Source organism: Platichthys flesus, chromosome 13 (assembly GCF_949316205.1).
Source record: "Platichthys flesus chromosome 13, fPlaFle2.1, whole genome shotgun sequence".
Lineage (NCBI taxonomy): Eukaryota > Metazoa > Chordata > Actinopteri > Pleuronectiformes > Pleuronectidae > Platichthys > Platichthys flesus.
In genome coordinates this window covers 6,247,383-6,267,448 of record NC_084957.1, presented here as the reverse complement: position 1 = coordinate 6,267,448, position 20,066 = coordinate 6,247,383, and the positions used below count along the sequence as shown (strand labels likewise).

Sequence of the window (20,066 nt, the reverse complement as noted above, 5' to 3'; positions counted from 1 at the left end):
GATTAAGGTCTTCACATGTCATCGATCAACAGGGACTTGATTCTTCATCCAGACCCACCGTGGATACGTCAGCCTCCCCCCCGATCATCCCATCCTCTCACCAGACTATATCACCGTTCAAAGTATCGACTTATGACTGCTATCTCTTCGTGATAGATAAACGCTGTGTCAGTGCCTTATATGGACACAAAGACTCTTTTGTTAAGGGCTGTTAATCTGACCATAAATCACAATTATGTTATATCACCGGGCCTAATATCTCCCAGTGGTGTGAAATTTCAAATACCGTGTGCTTTGTCTTTATCTCCCGGACCTTATCTCCAGTGATGTGATAGTTGCGCTTGGCTACACTGTCGTTGGCGTGACATATTGTATAAACTTTATTAAACAGTGTTATATATCCCTCTCTCTCTTATCTAATGGAGAACTGATCACAGAGTGCTAATTATTTTACAGCAGGCTTTTACAACCTCTGTGTCTTGTTTTACGGTGGCTCATCTGGTGCAGGCAATAAGACTAAACAACCCAATCACCAACAACCATGACATTGACTTTATTCATTAATAATGTCATTCGGAAATTAATCACTGAAGCTTCATGTGAGTAGGACTTGAAACTTGGGCTGCAGACGAAAAGTCAAAATATTCTCACCTGACTTCACTATTCTTTGACCTTACAGGAAAACAAGGTCAAGGAAAGATGTCAAGGAGAAGCCGTAAGCGTTTAAAAAACAAAATAAAACTTCATTTATGAGATTTAATATGCACAGGCTGTAAGGTACAGTTATGGACTCGGTGCTGCTCAACAACAGTAAAAGTCAAGATTCCTTTTTAAAACATAATGACACATCCTAAAAAAATATGTTTCCATTTCCGACAGGGGGGATGAATTAATCATCTGTTACTCACAGGAGGTTACAGCTAAATAGATTCGATGGAAAATAAAAAACAAAACAAACAGTAATAAATATATAGAAACGATAAAATAATGGGAGGAATACATATGAATACAAACCTTACAAGGGGATTGAAGTAACTTTTATAACTGTATTTACTTCTGATCTGCAGCCGCTCTGACTCATATATGTATGTGACACTGTGAGTCATAGTGGTGACTGATGACGAAACTTGTAAATTAATAACCTGCGTCCTAAACGTAGAACATCAAAGGCGTTTACATACGTGTGTGTCTGTGTGAGTCCAAAGCGGAAAGAGACGATATCAGCTTTTATTTCACTACACTAGCTCAAGTGGTAACACCTTCTCTCTTCTATAAGACGGAGAGCTATGCTGATTTAATCACCAGTATCTGAACACCTTCATATCATTATTCTCCGATATTCATTTACTTTGATGGTCACAAACATGCCTACACACACACACACACACACACACACACCCATTGGCTATTGAGTTTATATGCTGGGTAGTTCAGCAGGTGTTGCCGTGTTTGTCTTCGAAGTGAGAGCAGATTTGTTTTCCCAGGAATCTGTCTGTGTCTTATCAGTTCTGTATAAACCGACAGGAAATCACCAAACTGTGGCTGAAGCATATAAAGCCTATTGTAGTGTAAAATAGATAGATAGTTAGACAGACAGACAGACAGACAGACAGACATATAGATAGATGGATAGATAGATAGATAGATAGATAGATAGATAGATAGATAGATAGATAGATAGATAGATAGATAGATAGATAGATAGATAGATTGATAGATAGATAGATAGATAGATAGATAGATAGATAGATGGATAGAGATATTGATAATATAACACTAGTAACCGAGGCAGAGTAAAGAAGCCAAATATGAATACAGACTTAAGATAAATAGCTGAAGCTATACAAAGTTGTGCGTTCGACCAACAAAGCCTGTAAAATGATGGTACAGCAGATGTAAGTGTATTTCAATTTGTAAATATAACTTTGGCTGTAAAACGCACTTTTGCAAGCAATTTATCTGAAATGTGTATAAGCTGTGTGGGTTTTGTGTCACGCCAGTCGCACTTTGTTTGTGCGGCTGTGCGGTTCTGCGAGCAGGGAGAATAAGTTTGCTCTCTGTCACTTTACTGCTCCTCTATCTGCTCTGTGGTGTGGTGATGAGCCATAATAGCAGCAAACCAGCGATAAGAGCTGCAGGGTTTCTGTCAACCTTAACAGGCCATAAAACCTAATGAACACTTAGTTGTAAAATGATGAATTTCATTGTGTCCCTACAGTGAGATGACGTTATTAAGGCGATACAGTTGTAAAGTGTCTGTCTGAGTGGGAACACAGATAGGCGGTGTGGGAAGGCTGAAACTTAATCACACCTGTGGCGGGTCAGTCAGATAACAGAGAGATAGAAAGTAAAAGAGCAAGCAGGAAATATAGAAACACACATTAGTCATACTTTAAATAAGACTGTAAATGTGCAAGAAAATAGAGTAGAAGTATGACCTTGAATCTGCCTGAAGGGTATGAATATGACTACAATATCTGTACAATGATATTTATATTTATATTATATTTTCTGTTTTGTTGTAATATACTTAAATATGGAGCTCCATGAATTAAGCCTTGAGTAGAAAGAATAGGCTACACCCAGCCCCTGTCCTGCAGGGCTGTGGCCAATCACAGGGGAGCAGACTTTATAGCTCTATTGAGGGTTTTCCAGTCAACTGTGTGTGTGTGTGTGTGTGTGTGTGTGTGTGTGTGTGTGTGTGTGTGTGTGTGTGTGTGTAGTGTTTTCTCTACTCGCATGGCAGAAGTGGAGTGGGTCAGACAGAAGACATTTCTTCAGGGGAGAGGAGTGATGATAGAGGTTTAACCAAACTTGTAAAGCTCACACAGAAACTAGAGTTTAAAGTTTATTTCTCTACTTCACTTAATATTTTGCACAATTTAGAATAAAAGTTCCGTTTCTGGCAGATTACCATCCGCTGCTCGGTGGAGATTTCTTCGGACGCAGTGACTTCCATCATGGAGAAATCCAGGAACTTTTGCATTGACGCGCTGCTGGCGCACGACGCGGAGCAGAGGACGGACAGCGACGGCGCGTCCCCGGGCTTGTACAGCAGGAGCCCCGGAGACAGTCCGCTGTCCACCCGCGGCTCCGAGACGCCCTCCCCGCATCCACACCCAAACAACTCCCCTCCAGCTCCCCCGGGACTCCTGCACAAATCCCACCTCTTCAATTTGTCCCAGCCGGGATTCACTGCTCTGCACCAAGGGGGTCTCTTCGGAATGCACCCGGGCTCCATGTACCCTCTGGCGGCCTTCGGAGGCCAGCACCCCGCCTTCATGTACCCCGGCTTTACGCAGCTCATGCAGCCGTACGCGGAGCAGCACAAGGGGGCCAGCATGACGGGGACTCTGCCGCTGGAGCCCTGGATCAGAGCCGGGTTCATGATACCCAGATTTGGGGAATATGGAGGTGAGACACTACAGCATAATGTCACGATAATATGTATACATTTATATCAAATAAAAAAAGGAAAATTAAATATATCAGGTTATATATATATTGATATAGTCCAAAGTATGTTATAGAATAATTAGGCCTATATATTAAATACATGCAAAAAGCTATATGCAACGTCTTTTTTATTTAAAAGCTGCTTTTTACTTTATTTTTTCTCCCATTCATTAAGAAATTCCTAATAATATATGTTAAGTCTTAACGGCTATTTCAAATTAGACCTGATTAAAATAAAACTGATCATTTGATTCATGTTTCTATTTAAATTCCTTTCTTTAAATTGCACAAACATTTAACAGGTCTCTGTCCATGTTGTTACAAGTTGGCCACCAAAGCAGTTCATGCTCATGTTGTGAGGCCTCCTGTAATACCTGTGTTTAGACCTTGGTGTCCAAAGAACCGTGACATTGAGCTGCTGTGTCGCTTAAGGACAATCTATCTCGTAAAAATAACGTGCAGCATTTATGACAAAGGTAACACTTGACGTAGACCTACCACTTAATCAATTGATAACATTTATGGTGTTTTCATTAAGGTAATGGTCCTCTGCGATGGTTTATTACTCCTTCAAAGCAATATCCTCTCACCACAACCTCACATCAGGGCAATAAATGTTAACCAACACAGATAGACAGGCAGGAAGACAGACAGGTGGTAGGTAGGTAGGTCTGTGGCATCAAAACAATGAACTGGAAAACAAACTGGACCAGTGTGAGGTGTTGTGGTGTAGATATGTTCCTTCTTGTTAACTCTCCTTCACCGACCGGCTGCTGCAGGCCTCTTTCTCTTATAGGCCCATAATTCACGATACCCGTTAAATGACTATCGTGTTCTTATAGAAACAGGTGATAATAAAAAAATGTAAATAATGATAAGTGCATAGAATAACCCTGCCCCCCCCCCCCTGTTTTATGCCCCTCTCAGTTCCAGGCCAGGCAGGATTGTTGGGGAAGTGTCGGAGGCCCAGGACAGCGTTCACCAGTCAGCAGCTGATGCAATTAGAAAACCAGTTCAAGCTCAACAAGTACCTGTCCAGGCCTAAACGCTTCGAGGTGGCCACTTCACTCATGCTGACAGAGACTCAGGTGAGACACACACACACACACACACACACACACACACACACACACACACACAAAGGCTGTGAATACGAGTAAACATTGGATCCTAGCAGCTGAATGTAGGAAATTGCAAAAACATAAAAACCCTGGATTCCCATTATATTAGTTTTAGTTTTAATAACACATCTGGCTTTTGCTGTCAAGCTAAGACAAGATCTGTTGGCACCTACACAGAGGCTTATTGTTGCTCTCCTGAAATAAACTGGAGTTCACCAGATGATAGTTTTATTAAAATGCACAACTTCCAGCTCACTCATTTCCCTTTTAAAGGCATTTGAAAACCAATATTTCATCCATCACATACATGAGCACAGGGGGGAAGTGGGTAAATAGTGCTTATGTTTTATGTGACTCTGATGAAACAACTGTTTGATAGACCTAAATATGAAATCAAGTGGGATAAAAGTGTCCCCCAGGATATGTTCATGGTTATTCACCGACGTTCTTAATGTTCTTAATCTTGTTTTCTTCCACCAGGTTAAGATCTGGTTCCAGAACAGACGTATGAAGTGGAAGAGAAGCCGCAAAGCCAAGGAACAAGCAGCCCTGAGTTCCCCGCTGACTGATGCAGAGAGAAATGGGATGGATATGCACAGTGCAAAGCCTCAGGGGGACTCGCACAGCTCCAGCCTTGAAGATGAAGAAGAGCTAGAAGGGGAGGATGAGGATGAAAAAGAGGAGCTGGAGGTGCTGAGGGCAGGCTCTGCAGGCTTCGTGAGGCACGCCTTGGAAGGAACGGGGAAATACAGCACTTATTCACAGGAGGAGCTGGAGGAGGGAGGCCCACGATCGAGAAGCGGGGTTTTTCCATAGCGCTGAAGTCCTGCATGCTTTTATTGCATGTGTTTTTATGTTTATTACTCTTGAGAAGACAATACACAATGCAATCAGGATCACAAACACGGTTCGCCTGGAAAGGATCATTCATTTTTTACAGCCTGGCCCATAGAAACATATTTTTTATCTGTCACTCCTGAAATAGCAAAGAAGGACGTTGACATCTGCACTTAGGCTGATGAAATCCAACCGGGATGATGCCGTCGTTGTGCACCTGGAGATTTAATGGTTGAGTGGCCACTCATGAGACTTCAGAATCAAAAATATTTCAAATAGGTTTATGGTGTGCATGACTTGCCTGTGTTTTACACACAAAAGCTGTAAACTGCAATAAACCCATTAATACATGAATGTTCATAATGTATGAACAGGGGGCGGCAGCACTTTTATGGAAGGGAGAGGTTGAAAAGACGTAAAACTTTACTTGGAGCTGTTGTAAGGAGTGTCAGTGTTACATGGTTATCAGGGCTTCCTGGTCTGTTACAAATACTGGACACATATTTGACAAATATTGGAAATTGTTCCTATTTTTCAAGAAGACTTGGATATACAGGCTATACTAATGTAAAGGTTTATGGCATTATAATTGGTATGACAAGAAAAATGCTACTCAGGTTATTGTTGTACTTGTTTGATGGCTAAATGGTCATGGATTTGTGTTTACTAATATTAATATTGAGCTCTTTGTTTTGTGTTATCTTTGTGAAACTGCATGTTATATTTAGTTGAAGACACACACACACACACACATGGAAATGCTTGCATGTACTGTATGGAAAATAACGTTTACTGTTGATAAGGCAATTTCCCTGTGTTTTGTAAACTGCTCTTATATCACGCATGGTGTTGTCAATTTAATTTAAAATGAAAGAATTTAATATATTTCACCTGTACAACACTAGAGCATTTTTGTGAAGGGGATTGTTTTAAAAAATAAATTTGATATCATGAGTGTGTTTTTGAGTCTACATACTTCAGATTGTGAAAGTGAAGGACAAAGTGTGTAATTCATAATTAGGGCCCGAGCACTGACAGGCACTGACAGAGGCAGTCCTAGAAATGTTAGAAATTGTTTTTTATAGTTGGTACTTTCAAGGAGTGAGCAATCCTGGTTATTATCAGGGCCCGAGCACCGAAATCGGTGGGAGGCCCTATTGAAATTGAAATGATTATTATTATTCCGCACAATGAATTGGCTTTTTGAGGGCTTTAATTATTATTATTTTATTTTTATTTTTTCAGGCAAATGAAATAGCTTTTTGAAGGCTTTTACATGCTAAAATGTGCACCTCCATCGCAGAAGTGGACTGTGCAGTATTAATTTAATTTATTTCAAAATTAAAGTAGAAGAACAAAAGGAAACATGGGAGCAGTGAGATGAAATAATTAACTTCTTTTTTATACAATGCAACAGCTCATTAGCTCAAGTGGTAACAAATACCTGGTTTTTAATTTGATTTATTTTTGATTGAATGGCCGGGGTTAGCCCAGCTCCTGGTTTGTGGAACACGTCATGTCTCTTGTCCATCCAATCCTAGTTTCTCGACAACTCACACAACTTGTAATGATGTGTTTTGAGTTTAGTGTTTTTTTTCTATAAAGGCTTCTTGAGAATGTCCCTCGGCGGCTGCAGTCATCACCGTAGCGACGGACACACAACTACTCAAACACACAGGTCAAGCGGTGATCGTGGCAGCAGCAGCTCGTGGAGGAACTTCCGGTAGCAACAGAAACTGCCACTGACTTGTAAAGGCAGCTGCCGCGATTTGTTACAGCTGCAACAGCTGTTTGAGGGTAACTTTATGTTTACTTTACTTAGTCTGTTATCATTACCATCTTTACATTCCTATATTTCCACATGTATATTTTCTGTGGCCTATAATCAATGGAACATGATGCTAAATGACTGCTTTCTTTTCAGTGAGTTACAAAAACAGACTCAAATCTATTGTGACTTTATTCTCCGTCTGAAATGATGATGGTGAGAAGCTGTTGTTAATGTTGAATTAACCAATTAATGTTCGTGAATTTTGAACTTCAAAGATCTTTTAATATCAAAGTCACCTGAACCCAGTCCTTACTATAGTACCTTTCTTATCGTTGAGTCATGTAAAACCTGCTGTTTGTGTGTATGTATCACATATTATTAACATTCCCCATCACTGACACTGCCTCAACGATGGTATCATAGGCAGCTCCCTTTAAACAGCTTGGCCTCAAAGCCAGCTGCTGCCCCTTCACATCAGTGGCAGTTTTATTTTGAAACCGGAAGTACCGCTGCCACGACTTGAGCTTGCCCTCACTGAGCCAACCTGTCGCTATCGGTGGTTTTGTATTGAAAAGCATAACACGAAGTTGTCAGACTTTATTTTGTGTCGTTTGAAAGAAGGTAAGAATGAGTCAGTGCGTGAGAACAGCTGCTTTCAGTGACGTTAGTTTGTGTAACTTTACAAATGCTTACCACAGCTGAGCTCCATGGTGTCTGAGGTATAGATGTGTCGGTGCTTCGGCTCTCTCTCCACAGGCATGTTGGCAGAGGCTCGAGGTCCAGACCTCCAGGGTCCAGGTGCACCATGGCACCCCCCCACCGCTGGAGAGAACACCAAGGTGACTGAAGAGAAGCTGGTTTGACATCTTCAAAAACTTTATACCAGATGTTTATTAAAGTTAATCTGAACCTATGGACCATAAATGTTCATCATAAAGTTAGATAAATGAAGTAAATATTCGTCTGTTTTAAATGTCCTTAAACAGGAGGGCTACACTAGCCAGTGTGTACTCGCCAGCACTGTAATAATACTGACATGTTCAGTTGTGCATTAATCATCAGTTGTTGCTGACGATATGGAAAATAGGCACAAAATATGCAGATTTATTTATGTGTGATCTCATCCATTCCTACTGGTCGGTTCCACGATATAATTGATGTTTGAGCTCTACACTGAGCATTAAATACTAACTTTATTTCATCTATTATACTATAAGTCTTTATAACAAGTCATTTATCTCTTTTATTTTTTGAAAATTCTAATGTTGTTCGTTCCCCACCTGGCAGGATCCTATGAATCAGCTCAGAGAACAGGGAGGGGAGCGCCAGCGACGTATCTCCAGCAGAAAAAACGTCTTCTTAGGGCTGGAAACGAGGCCAGAGCTGCTCTGGGAGGACTGGGACCAGGGAAAGGACTCCACCAAAACATTAGTGTTAAAGAACACGCATGATAAGATACAGAGGCTACACCTGAGGTCTCACAAACGCACACAGACACACCCATGTACACACATATAAGCTTCACATAGAAACATGCATGGGGTGTTGTGAAGATAATGTGAACACTAGAGATATGATTAGGATCCTCTGGCTAACTCAAACCCATTTGTTTCCTTACAGGCCTCCGGAGACCAAGTTCTTCACCGTCCTCTGTCCCGAGATAATCTTCCTCAGCCCAGGGTTGTCCTTCTCCATCCTAATCACCTTCAGACCCCTACAGAGGGTAATCTACCAAATTTAGCAGCACATAAATGTACATATATTCTGACTGTGAATTCGAAATCCGATGAATTATACCTGATATTCTTAAAACCCTTTCTCCGGACAGTATGAGTATGAGGACAGCATCGGGTTTCAGGGTACAGAGGGCAGCGTGGTAGTTCGCCTCCGGGCCACCGTTCCCCATCTGGCCTTAGAGGTTCCTGACTCTGTGCTGCTGCCAGTTTGTGCTGTTCAACACTCCTCACACGTCACGTTCCCAGTCAAAAATGCAAGGTACGTATATTAATATGTATATGTATTAAAATCGATTATATTATTTTCTTGCACTTTACACTTGCACTTTACTTTTCTCTTTAACGTTAATCCCTTACTCTGCTCTTCTAATTTTTGTGTCTTACCCATTTTCTGCAAACTCCTCTTCTCCCAGTAAACTTCACACTTACTTCAAGTGGGACTGTGGTGCACCGTTCGAGTTTAGCCCCGACCAGGGCCTGTTGAAGCCGGGACAGGAGTGTCACATCACTGTGGTGTTCCGGCCACAAGAGGCACTGGTGCACCGGCAGCGGGCTTACTGCAGGTTCGGAGAGGAAGAGGACAAGGCAGAGAGCTGCTGCACTGTGCTGCTGCAGGGATTAGGTATTTAAACCTGTCGCTCAGACGGGACTTGATAAGTATAATGGATGCTTAGATTGTGCTGTGTGTGGTTGAATTGATCTGAATGAATTGAACTTATGATCTTTAACAACTAAGGTAGCTGTGCAACACACATCTGTATCATCTTTACCTACACAAATACCTGGGAGCAGAATTTGTAATGTACATGTAATTGGATGGGCTTCAATTACACAATTGCAACTTGTTTTCAATGCAAGAACTGCGTGTTTATTAAAAAATGTCTTATCTCTAATGTGTTGGAAATGGGTCAATAAACAAGGTTCTGAGACAAGTTGTGACTTTTAAGCTGCATCCCGAATGTGTTGGAGAGGAAATAGTGTTATGTATGCTCAGTGTCGTTCTGGATCTTCAAACAAAGGATAAACACAGTTCAACGAGTGTGCAGCAAAGGTCACTATAGAGTTCAGGTGACCACAGGATCAGCTTCTAGCAAGACATGAATAGACAATGGGCTCACATGCTAGACAGTGGGTGCAGGCTCAAGTTTATGTCGAGCTGTACCCTATCCATTGTGGTATTTACGGCTTCATTTTTAATATGTTGACAATATGTGAACCACTTGGGATGCAGGAAGGAATACTTGCTCACCAGGAATTTGCCTCTTCTTTCAGGCAAATACCCATATCTCCAGCTGAGAAACCCTGCAGCCAAAGAGGAGAAAGACCAGGAGGCGTCAGTGCTGCACTTTGGTTCTGTGGCTGTCGGCCAAAGTTTGCAGAAACACTTCGATATCTTCAACCCCTCTGCTGTGAGTAGTACACACATGTGCACCAATGCAGGTGTCCACACTTTGTGACCTTCCACCCTCTCCCCTCATCCCTTCTTTTACTCCCTTGTCCAGGTAACCTCAGCCTTCTCTCTGTCCCGTCTTTCTGGCGGGGTGCCTTTGTTGGGGTCAGAGTTCCTCTGCGACGTCACCGGGGGGGAAGTGGCGCCCGGTGGATCCCTACGAGCCACGGTCACCTTTTCGCCTGCTGTGGTGGACACTGTTTCGGTTGAGTACCTGTCTCTCAAATGCAGAGGGGCACTTAATGAAGACCAGCTTAAACTCGCTGGAAGCTGCATAGGTAAGGGACCCACAATAATACACCATCGAAAAATACATTGTTTAGAAAAGACAGATTAACGTGTACCACATAAGCGTATAGTGTAACTTCTTAAAAATCCAACAGGAAGAATGTTTTTAAACACAGAACTTAGAAGTGAATACAAATATTTCATTTTGTCATCAGGTCCTAAACTTTCACTGTCCGCCTCTGTGTTGGACTTTGGCTGCGTTGATGATGGAGAAGCATGCACACTGACAGTGGAGCTGGTTAATTCTTCTCCTGTCGAGGGCGTGTACCAATGGGACCTTGACTGTAGTGGGCATAGTGTGTTCAGTATCCAGCCTGCGAGTGGCGCTGTTCAGCCACACAGCCAAACCACTCTGACAGCTGTCTATAGGCCCACACAGCCCATTGCACACCACAGGAGAGTGGCATGTGTCATACTGCACCGGGTAAGAACCAACATGCAGCGGTTTACACACTCTGAACACACTTAGGAAAATAATCAGGACCACCTCACGATCGACCCATCCTCCCTCTAGGACCATCTGTTTCTTGACCTGATTGGAACCTGTCACTCGGAGCTCCAGAAACCAGCCATACTGAAACCTGAACACCTGGTTTTGTACAAGCTTCACTGGAACCGCAGCCAGATCTCACAGAACACTCCCGGTGCCATGGAGCAAGAGCCTAGTGCAGATCAGCAGGATCAACACTGCACCCTGGAGGAGGTAACGTGCCACTGACAGATATGCAGATGTGTGTATTTAAATGTCTGGAAGTTACAGATGTGTCTTTATTCGTGTCTCTGTGACTCTGACTCGCTCCCTGTGTCGTCTTCCTGCAGCAAAATCAGAGACCGGACAGTTCTGCCGTTGTGCAGAAAACTCCGATGGAGGAATTCTACCAGTTTAACTTGGGGGGCATTGATCCTGTCTCCTCCAGTTCACCATCGTCTCCACACGTGTCTGTGTCGCCGAGGGAGCTGCTGTTTAATCACAAAATGTCCTCCTCCTTCTTGTCAACCTCATCCGCTTCTTCTCAGTCAGTCTCCATCACCAACTACACACGGGGGAAGCTCAGGTATGACTTCCTGCCTCGGACTGAAGCTTCTAAATACTACATCACCAACAGACACATCTTTAATCTGTGTGAAACTTGACTGATAATAAATGTTTTACGGTTTTTCCGTGCTCGGCCTGGTTTCTCTTCCAGCCTGGTGTGGACTGATGCCCAAGACTCTCAATTTACTGTCTCTCCCTCGTCATGTGACCTGGCTCCACTGAAGTCCACCTCATTCAGAGTGACCTATGACCCCAAGCCGCTCAACGCTTTTCACGGAGCGCAACTTGAGTGCTTTGCATTCTATAAAATGGTACTGAACAGATATATTCTATGCTACAGTAAATGTCCGTCACAACAAGCAAAGATACTTTTGTGAGTTTATATGTTCTTTAAAGTTTGACTGAAGTTTTGCCCTCATAATCTTGACGCGCCAGGATGATCATCACATCGGTCTGCGAGTGCTGTGTCCACCCTGGTGTGTGACAGTGAGAGTCATCGGTCACTCCTTCTCTCCTGGCAAAGAACACTTCATCCCATGCTGCTCTCTGAAGCCCCCTCAAGTGGTGAGACATGAGCACAACAACGGTCACAGTTCCTCTTCTCATCTTTTTCTATGTATTCATATTTGTCCAACTAAAACCATACCATGCAATCAATACAGAAGGACTTTGTAACACTACTCTGGTAACTCGGACTCGTTTTCTTCGTTATAGGTCTTCCCGGGCATAAATGCAGTTTCTTATCAGACGGCTCTTCTCCAGAACTGTGGAGAACTGCCCCTCACTTTCTGTCTGGACGTCAGCTCCAACCCCGCCCTGGCCGAATCAGTGTCCGTTATACCGAGCTGTGGTCTGATCCAACCCGGGCTTCACCAAATCTTCACCCTCAGATCGACTCCCACAGTAGAGAGTCCCGAACAAGGGTTCTGTTTAAAGCTGCAGCTCAATGCAGCTAAGCACAGACCTGCTAAGGTACCTCATACACCTCACAGGGATACAGAGGTTCCCACTGAGACTCACAATGCCGCTGATAGTCACGATTCTTGCAGGTTCTATCCATCCGTGCGACTTTGTCTCTTATCACCTTTAGGAACTGACAGTTGTGAGTGTGGTGGAGAAGCTGCGTGTGTCTCTGGAAGGAGAAGGCACTTTGTATTTTCAGCCGACAGCTGTGGGCTCACGAACACGACGCTCCCACCACATCAGGAATCTCAGCCCTCTACCTCTACGGTTGGTTTTATAGAGCTGTTTAGTCTAGTCTGTTATTTCTGGCATTTGTCAATGCATTGTTTGTAGTTCGGACTTATCCCAGCGTCGTTAATCTACAGCTGGATGTCTTTGATTGTCCTTCACGATAGGTTCCAATGGAGCATTCGAAAGCGGGACCGAGAGCTGATCTCTGTTGAACCAGATGCTGGTGAGATCCATCCCAATGAGATCTTGGTGAGAGACTGAGAGGATCAAAGATACGGTGCATGGAGACAGGACTTTGCAACTTTAGTTTTCTTCTTTACTTTATATTACAGATCCAGACATGGTCCTTCAGTCCGCTGGCAAAGAAAACATACACACTCAAACCTACTCTCTCCTTCTGGCCGAGCCGGACTGATGGAGCAAACAAGTCCCTCCTCACACTCACAGTGGAGGGACTGGGTTCCAACGGCTTCATAGAGGTAGGACTGTCATTGTTGCTTTTGTAGTTGTATGCTTTTGTATGTATTGTAATCGCGAATACATTTTCTAAAGTAGAATGGCGATCTGTAGAGAATAAACCTCCACCAAGGGCCAACAGTCAACTTACCTTCAAACATGCTGCATTCAATTTTCCACACTCATAGATAACAGTTCCCTAAAAAAATATATATTATTCTCTGAGAAAACAGTGAGAATAGGGAAAAATATTTGTATTATTTTTGTGTTATCTTACTTGCAAACAGACAAACCAGCCTCCTTGGCCGAGGTAACATTTATAATATCTGTCCAGCTCACATTTGGAACTTGAATTGTGGGTGAAGAGAACAGAACCAAGCAGCGTGTGCACGTCTGTTTCCTCGTCAGGCGAAAAAATCCGTCCTGGATGTGAAGGAGACGCTCGTTGGAAATTACCGGTCATTCGAAATCCCTCTGGTGAACAACAGCCTCTGTTCTGTGTCCTTTCAACTCTCGGTGCAGCAGACAATTCTGGATGAGGAGCTCGTTTCTGATCCTGAGACTGAGCCATGTGGTATTCTCATTTATTTTTGTGTTCAATTTGTGTACACGCATGATGTCCATCGTCAAGTCGTGGATTTTACCATGAGCGCATGTTGGAAAGGTTAATGAGACGTCCTTATTGTTGAGCCTGTCTGGCGTAGGTGTTACAGAAAGAGTGCTGACCAAGACTAAGACAGAAGTTGAACCAGTGTTTCACACTAAATACATTTGTCCCCTTCAGCTCTACAGCTGGACTGTGAGAGAGGAACCATCGCCTCCCGCTGCACGCTGCTGCTGCAGTCTACGTTCAGGCCTCACAGACGAGGCCAGTACTCGTGGAAGATCAGCGACCAGACAACGAAAGACAATGGTAGATAGAAGACACTCAAACATGAACTCTACACACCTGAATATATCCTGCACGGGCTTTCATATGATCTATTAATACTCACTGCTTCCTCCCTTCCTGTGTTCATCTCTCTTCTCAGGATTAGAGTCATCCCCTGTGTGTGAAGTGCGAGCGAAGGGTGTGATCCCCACGCTGCAGGTGACCGCTGTGTGCGGTGGTGGGAGGTTGGGCACACTCAGCAGGATGCATCTCTGGCAACTGTTCTCATTGGACAGCCTCAACCAGCACCTGCTGTCCAACACCTCCTCTGCAGAACTCATTCATAGAACCCCCACCAAGCAAAGGTTAGGAGCAGAACGTAATTTGACTTATCATAAAGGAAATAAAATGAAATATATTACACAACAATAAAACAGATTTCTTGTGTTACTTTAGGTAGAATAGAAATCTTGTCATGGTGTGTTTCATTGGTTTGTTATCTCCTCTGATCCCAGTCGACGCAGTGGTCCTTCCCACTTCACCAAAGTCATGTTGGATGTCAACTTCAGTGCGGCTCCCATCAGGTCAGAGCCCTCAACCTTTAGGCTGATGTTTCACAACCCTGGTTCCGTCCCCGTCGACTGGTGAGTGAGCAAACCACAGACTGCAGAGGACACAGTCATCCACTATGAAAGATATCTGCATTTAAAGTTATTTTTTAATGTTTGTAAAAATTCTTGAATTTATGCATTAAGCTCAGTGTAATAGAGTAAACATCCTGCACACCCCTGGTGGAATAATGCACGGCTCTTGCTCTCCACCATCAGGGTGTTCTTGTTTCCAGAGGACCAGCAGATCGAGTTGGACTACTGGGAGGAGACAGGAGTGTTCAGCAGCACTGAGCTGTCCCAGATGAAGGTAAGAAATTGAGGCGCAGATATTTGTACCTTCAAAACACAGCGACAAACTCAAATATCTCTTAATCATTTTAATCTTTTCAACAGGTTCAAGATAAACGTCTGTTCAGGATTTCTCCTCGTTCTGCAACCTTGCAGCCTGGCCAGCAGAGGGCGGTACTCTTCAGCTACAGGTAAGAGATTGAAGAACAAGACAAGGCTCAGACTGTTGAGTGGTTTGGTAACATTGGCAAAAAGAATTAGGCTTTACTGCATTTATTGAATTATTTTGATTCTGAAAACAATTCCCTATAAAGTGATAGAAAAATATGTATTTTTAGCAGAATGCATGTCTTCTAGGTATTAGGAATGACACTAGTTATGTTGTATCAAAATAATTTTTACGTTTTCCTTCACAGACATGACTCGGTTGGGACGAATCGGTTTGCTGTTGTGTTAAAACTTTGTAACGGCAGAGAGATCTTGGTGAGACACAACTCTAGAAAACTGTGCATGGGGGTGTCAACCCCGACAACACGTGCACCAGTACAATTATTTGACATTATTGATATTGTCACATTTTAAATAAAGTCCCGTGTGACATTTATTATTAAACTCCTGTTGCAGTATTGGTGCTGCTTATTCAGTTATTTTAGTCCTCTAGCTGTCGTATAAAAGTAGTAACTTAATTTATTATGGATGGTGAACTCTTTGTGGTTTTAACTTCATATTCTTGTGTTTTCAAAGCTCAACCTACAGGGGGCGACAGTGGAGAGAAACAGACCGTATCTCCACTTTCCCTTCAAACGACACGTCCTCACCTCTATGGCTATTGGAGACTGCAGTCCCCTGAGGCAGGTGTGTGTCCAATCTCTCTCTCACATCAAGTCTGAGTGGCCTGTTCACTGTGAACTAAGAATACATGTTACATTACCATTAATAGCTAAAATATCTATGTGTTAACTTATATTCAGTTGAACAGCCTCCACAGGATTCTCCAGCTACTCAACCTGCAGCTCAAATATATTTGTTTTTGGAGTCTAATGCTCTGATTTTGTTAATCTGTGTCTGTCCTGCAGGGGTATGTAATATACAATGCGGGCTCAGTGCCAGTCCATTATGAGGTGGACACAGCCGCGCTGTCACAGCTACAGATGGACAACTTTAACCATCCGGTGCTGTGCTGCCTCAGTCCCGAGGGAGAGGTCCCTGCTGGGAAGACGGCCCTGCTGGAATGGATCTTCTCTCCACTGGAGGCTAAGACGTACCATGTGAGTCGCACTGTGTCTGATCAAACCCGTTGTGGTGGTTTATTCAGCTTTATCTGTGGGCACCAAATATTGTAATATCAAGAAAATATCTAGATACCACAGTATTTCTACTTTTTTGGTTTTCAGCGCACATTGTCCCTGACTGTCCAATCTCCATTTGCAATTTTGATTGTTTCCAATTTTGTGTATCATTAGATGGACATCCCTATCCACATCCAGGATGGGGACTCAACACTGGTGAGGTTTGAGGGATGTGGATCTGATTCTCCAACACTGGGTTCCTCAAACACATTGAGCTGCAGTGATACGAGGGAAGCTGCGCCCTGTGTCCAGAGGCGGCCGTTCCCAGGACAGGTGAGAGCCTCATTTCTTAATTGCAAATCAATTGGATTCTGCTCGTTGCCACCAGTTTGTCCCTCATAGGACTGTGGTCATTTCAGGCTGTTTGTATCATCATCCTCATCATCCTCATTTAAGTGTGTGTCTGTTTGTGTGTGTGTTTGTTGTGTAGTTGGTCTTTCTGTCTGCAGACCATCTCTCACTGGGCGACATCCCCGTATGCTCAGAAACCTCAAGAATCCTCTTCCTCACCAGTGTGTCTTGCACAGACACAGTCCACTACACATGGGACCTTCCCCAGCAGGGCGCCCAGCAGGTACTGGGAGACTTCCTCCATTTGGAGCCTGTGTATAATCGTTTATGTATCTAAGTAAGTTAGACATAGTCAGCAAGAAATGAGACCTTACACCGTTCTTGTGTTACTCCTGAGAGCCAGGTTTGTGTCATATGGAAGTGATGTCATCTTTTTTTTCTATGATTAGCATGAAACTAAGTCAGGTGTCTGTACAATTCAGAATTCGAGCATAAGGGACTGACGAGGTCTGAGTGTCTGTTGTGTCAGGTTCTGCAGATCCGTCCAGAGCGAGGCGTTCTGAGTCCAGGGGAGGTTCATCTTTGTGTCGTCACCTTCACTTCCACCAAGTACCCCACTGTTTATCAACTGGATCTCATCTGTCAGGTACCACAGTCATGAGAGTGAGCATGTAGAGCTGCATCAAGCTGAATAAGTGTTACATCTGGTAACTTTATGGGAACACCATAGTTTTAAGTCACATTTTCCAAGATGACCAGTTTGTTCCTCTCCCGTCCACCTCAGGTTTTTCAGGAAGTCGCCATGATGCGATATCAAAAAGCTCTGCAGCACCTGGAGGAGGAGAGACGGAAACAGCGAGATGAATTCACCATCACTGACAAGAAGCTTTCAGTGAGCCAGAGAGATCTGATCCATAAGGCTGTTCTTCAGATGTAACAGCCTTCCTCGGTGTAGTCACGGTTTTCTTTGTTTTGTTACAGGAGCCTGTGGCAGCGTCATTAAGGAAAGACTCACCATTCAGGAAATATAAGGTGCTCTTCATTTCCTGTAATTACAAGGCCTGCCCAGTGTATGAATATCATACTACTCAATTTGATTCACCGACATGCAGAGCAAACACATGTCACGAACGTTACCTGGAATGGTCTCTCCCCTCCAGACTCTTCCTCCTATCTGTGCCAGTAGAGGTTGTGTATCAGCGGGTGCTACATGTTCAAGGGTCGAGCGGCGGTTACAGAGAGAAATGGCAAAAATCCAGAGGCAGCCCGAACCACCTCAGCCTGCTCTGCTGCATCTGGAGGTTACAGCACACTCCCATGGGCTCCTGGAGTATAACACACGCTTTCCTGACCAGCTCAATAAGTTTCATAGGTAACATCATTAACTGTACCCGCTCAAATCACCAAGAAAAACCCTGTGAATATATCAATGCACCGCTTACATAGGAAATTCATTCGGAGAGCTTTTTATATATGCTGACGTAATAATTTGTTTGTCTCTGGTGTCCTCCTCAGGTGCCTCATGTCAGCTGAGCCCCAGAAACCTGAAAGTGCTTCTGGTACGCTGCCCCGGCCGCCAGCCAGCCCAGAGCGGGACACCTCCGTGCACGTTCTCACCACTCTGCTATGGTAACACCTCCATCACACTAAAATAATGATTCTCATCACCCACAGTCTGGTAAAGCATGATTGATTGTGCAAGCTGGAAGTTGGTTTGTACCTGTTATTGATTCAAACAGTTGTTCTATCCTGTCATCTGAACAAGAGAAGCAACACCCTCTGCTGATTTGAGATTAAATAAGAGGCTTGGCGCACCCGGTAATCCTAAACCTGGTCTCCCATCCAAGTGCTACCCAGTCCTGACTCTGCTTAGCTTCCGGTATAGCGCCAAGCAATAAGAGCTCATGTGACACCGGCTCTTTATTCAGGTCAAAACATGGCAGTCCTCATTATTATCAAATTTATACGCCTGTAACATTCAACAAATCCAAGACCCGAAGTAGAAAAGACGTTCGATCAGATGGCGTCCGTCCATCAAGGCCTAACTGTCTGCACAGACAAAAGTCCATCCCTGAGTCCAGGTCCACTGGATGGGTTCCTTCTTGGCCCATGATCCCATCTTTCTACCAAGTTTTGTGGACATTTGTTTTGTTTTTGTGTTCTTTTCTTTTTGACAAACCAACCAGTAAATTGGACAGAAGGGGGAAACGTAAAGATTGTTTGATTGATATTAATCCCACAAATGTCTGTCTGTCTGGAATAGCAATCAAGAAATCACTTACGCGTGTGTATTAATTCATTTTCCCCCCTCGTCCTGTTCCAGGAACATAGTCGAGGATTCAGCCTTCGTTCAGTCTCTGTTCACCTTGGCCTGCAAGCCCGTCGACTACCAGCCGACAAGAGCGACTCCCTCTCACTGCCCCCCGTCTTCTCCCTGCCCCCGACCTCAAGCTGTGTCGAGTGGGACAGAGGTCACGGTGGACAGGGCAGGGACGGCACCGCTCGGAACACGGGACAAACAACACACTGATTGTGCGCCTGTGGACGTGATTAAAGATGTTTTGCCGAACACCCTCCAGAACTTGATGATGGAAGCTGTCAGAGGAGAGCTTTGTCTCTGGGAACAACCATGCACTATCTTGCCACCTGTTTCCACCAGGTGAAGACAGACTCATTGTGCACACACACACAGACACACACACTTGCAGTAGCTCTGGCAGCGGTACGTCTTTCCATGATTTGTTTGCATGAATCAGAAGTTAAATATTATGTGTGTTTCATCAGGAGCGGGAGGACGTCCAGAGCCACGTTTGAGGAGAACAGCTAAGAGGAAACAGTGGGGACTTAGTTTCACCATCTACCCAACATCCAAGAGACCTGTCTGTTTATTGTTTTCATTGAAATTGTTATTATTTCCCACAATCCTGTTTGTGAACAAAAGTTGGGCCTACGTGTGCAGCCAAATCCTTTACTGCATGTCTTCCTTGCTCTGGACACAAAGTAGAGCTTCCAGAACTCTGTCTCCCGGGGCGCTTCATCTTCACACCTCGCTGTAAAACCTGGACACAACTTTCAACTACTATTGGTCACTGTGAGCCCCATGAGGTCACCAGGCCAATGAAAGCCAAGTTCCCCCTCTTATCTGACTTCTCCAGGAGGTGCTCTCTCTTTCTTATCACCTCTCCAGGAGGAGTAGATGCCTCTCCCTCACAAAGCTCTTCCAACCATCAAACAGGCCTTCCTGAAGCAGATACCAGTGATCAACTGTATACTAGTATAGCACTAGTAGTAGTATACTAGTATAATCACAG

At 43.9% G+C, this 20,066-nt stretch overlaps 2 protein-coding genes across 2 annotated transcripts; both read left to right on the top strand.

The window, feature by feature from the left end:
- Nucleotides 1–2,721: 2,721 nt before the first annotated feature.
- LOC133967711 (motor neuron and pancreas homeobox protein 1-like) lies at nucleotides 2,722–6,368 on the top strand. The gene is made up of 3 exons (XM_062403327.1): nucleotides 2,722–3,414; nucleotides 4,384–4,544; nucleotides 5,058–6,368. Exons 1-3 carry the CDS (start codon nucleotides 2,961–2,963, stop codon nucleotides 5,391–5,393), a joined length of 951 nt encoding a protein of 316 aa, XP_062259311.1. The 5' UTR covers nucleotides 2,722–2,960; the 3' UTR covers nucleotides 5,394–6,368.
- Nucleotides 6,369–7,943: 1,575 nt separating this feature from the next.
- On the top strand, nucleotides 7,944–20,065 carry cfap65 (cilia and flagella associated protein 65). The gene is made up of 34 exons (XM_062402271.1): nucleotides 7,944–8,024; nucleotides 8,473–8,660; nucleotides 8,806–8,908; nucleotides 9,014–9,180; nucleotides 9,335–9,543; nucleotides 10,194–10,330; nucleotides 10,424–10,649; nucleotides 10,815–11,083; nucleotides 11,174–11,362; nucleotides 11,479–11,714; nucleotides 11,847–12,006; nucleotides 12,131–12,259; nucleotides 12,410–12,667; nucleotides 12,786–12,925; nucleotides 13,054–13,138; nucleotides 13,222–13,368; nucleotides 13,754–13,919; nucleotides 14,130–14,258; nucleotides 14,377–14,581; nucleotides 14,732–14,860; nucleotides 15,044–15,134; nucleotides 15,221–15,306; nucleotides 15,532–15,598; nucleotides 15,860–15,970; nucleotides 16,192–16,383; nucleotides 16,579–16,737; nucleotides 16,895–17,038; nucleotides 17,285–17,401; nucleotides 17,540–17,647; nucleotides 17,737–17,787; nucleotides 17,916–18,127; nucleotides 18,271–18,384; nucleotides 19,079–19,414; nucleotides 19,540–20,065. The coding sequence occupies exons 1-34, from the start codon at nucleotides 7,944–7,946 to the stop codon at nucleotides 19,580–19,582; spliced, it is 5,184 nt and encodes a 1,727-aa protein (XP_062258255.1). The 3' UTR covers nucleotides 19,583–20,065.
- The last annotated feature ends 1 nt before the right edge of the window (nucleotide 20,066 follows it).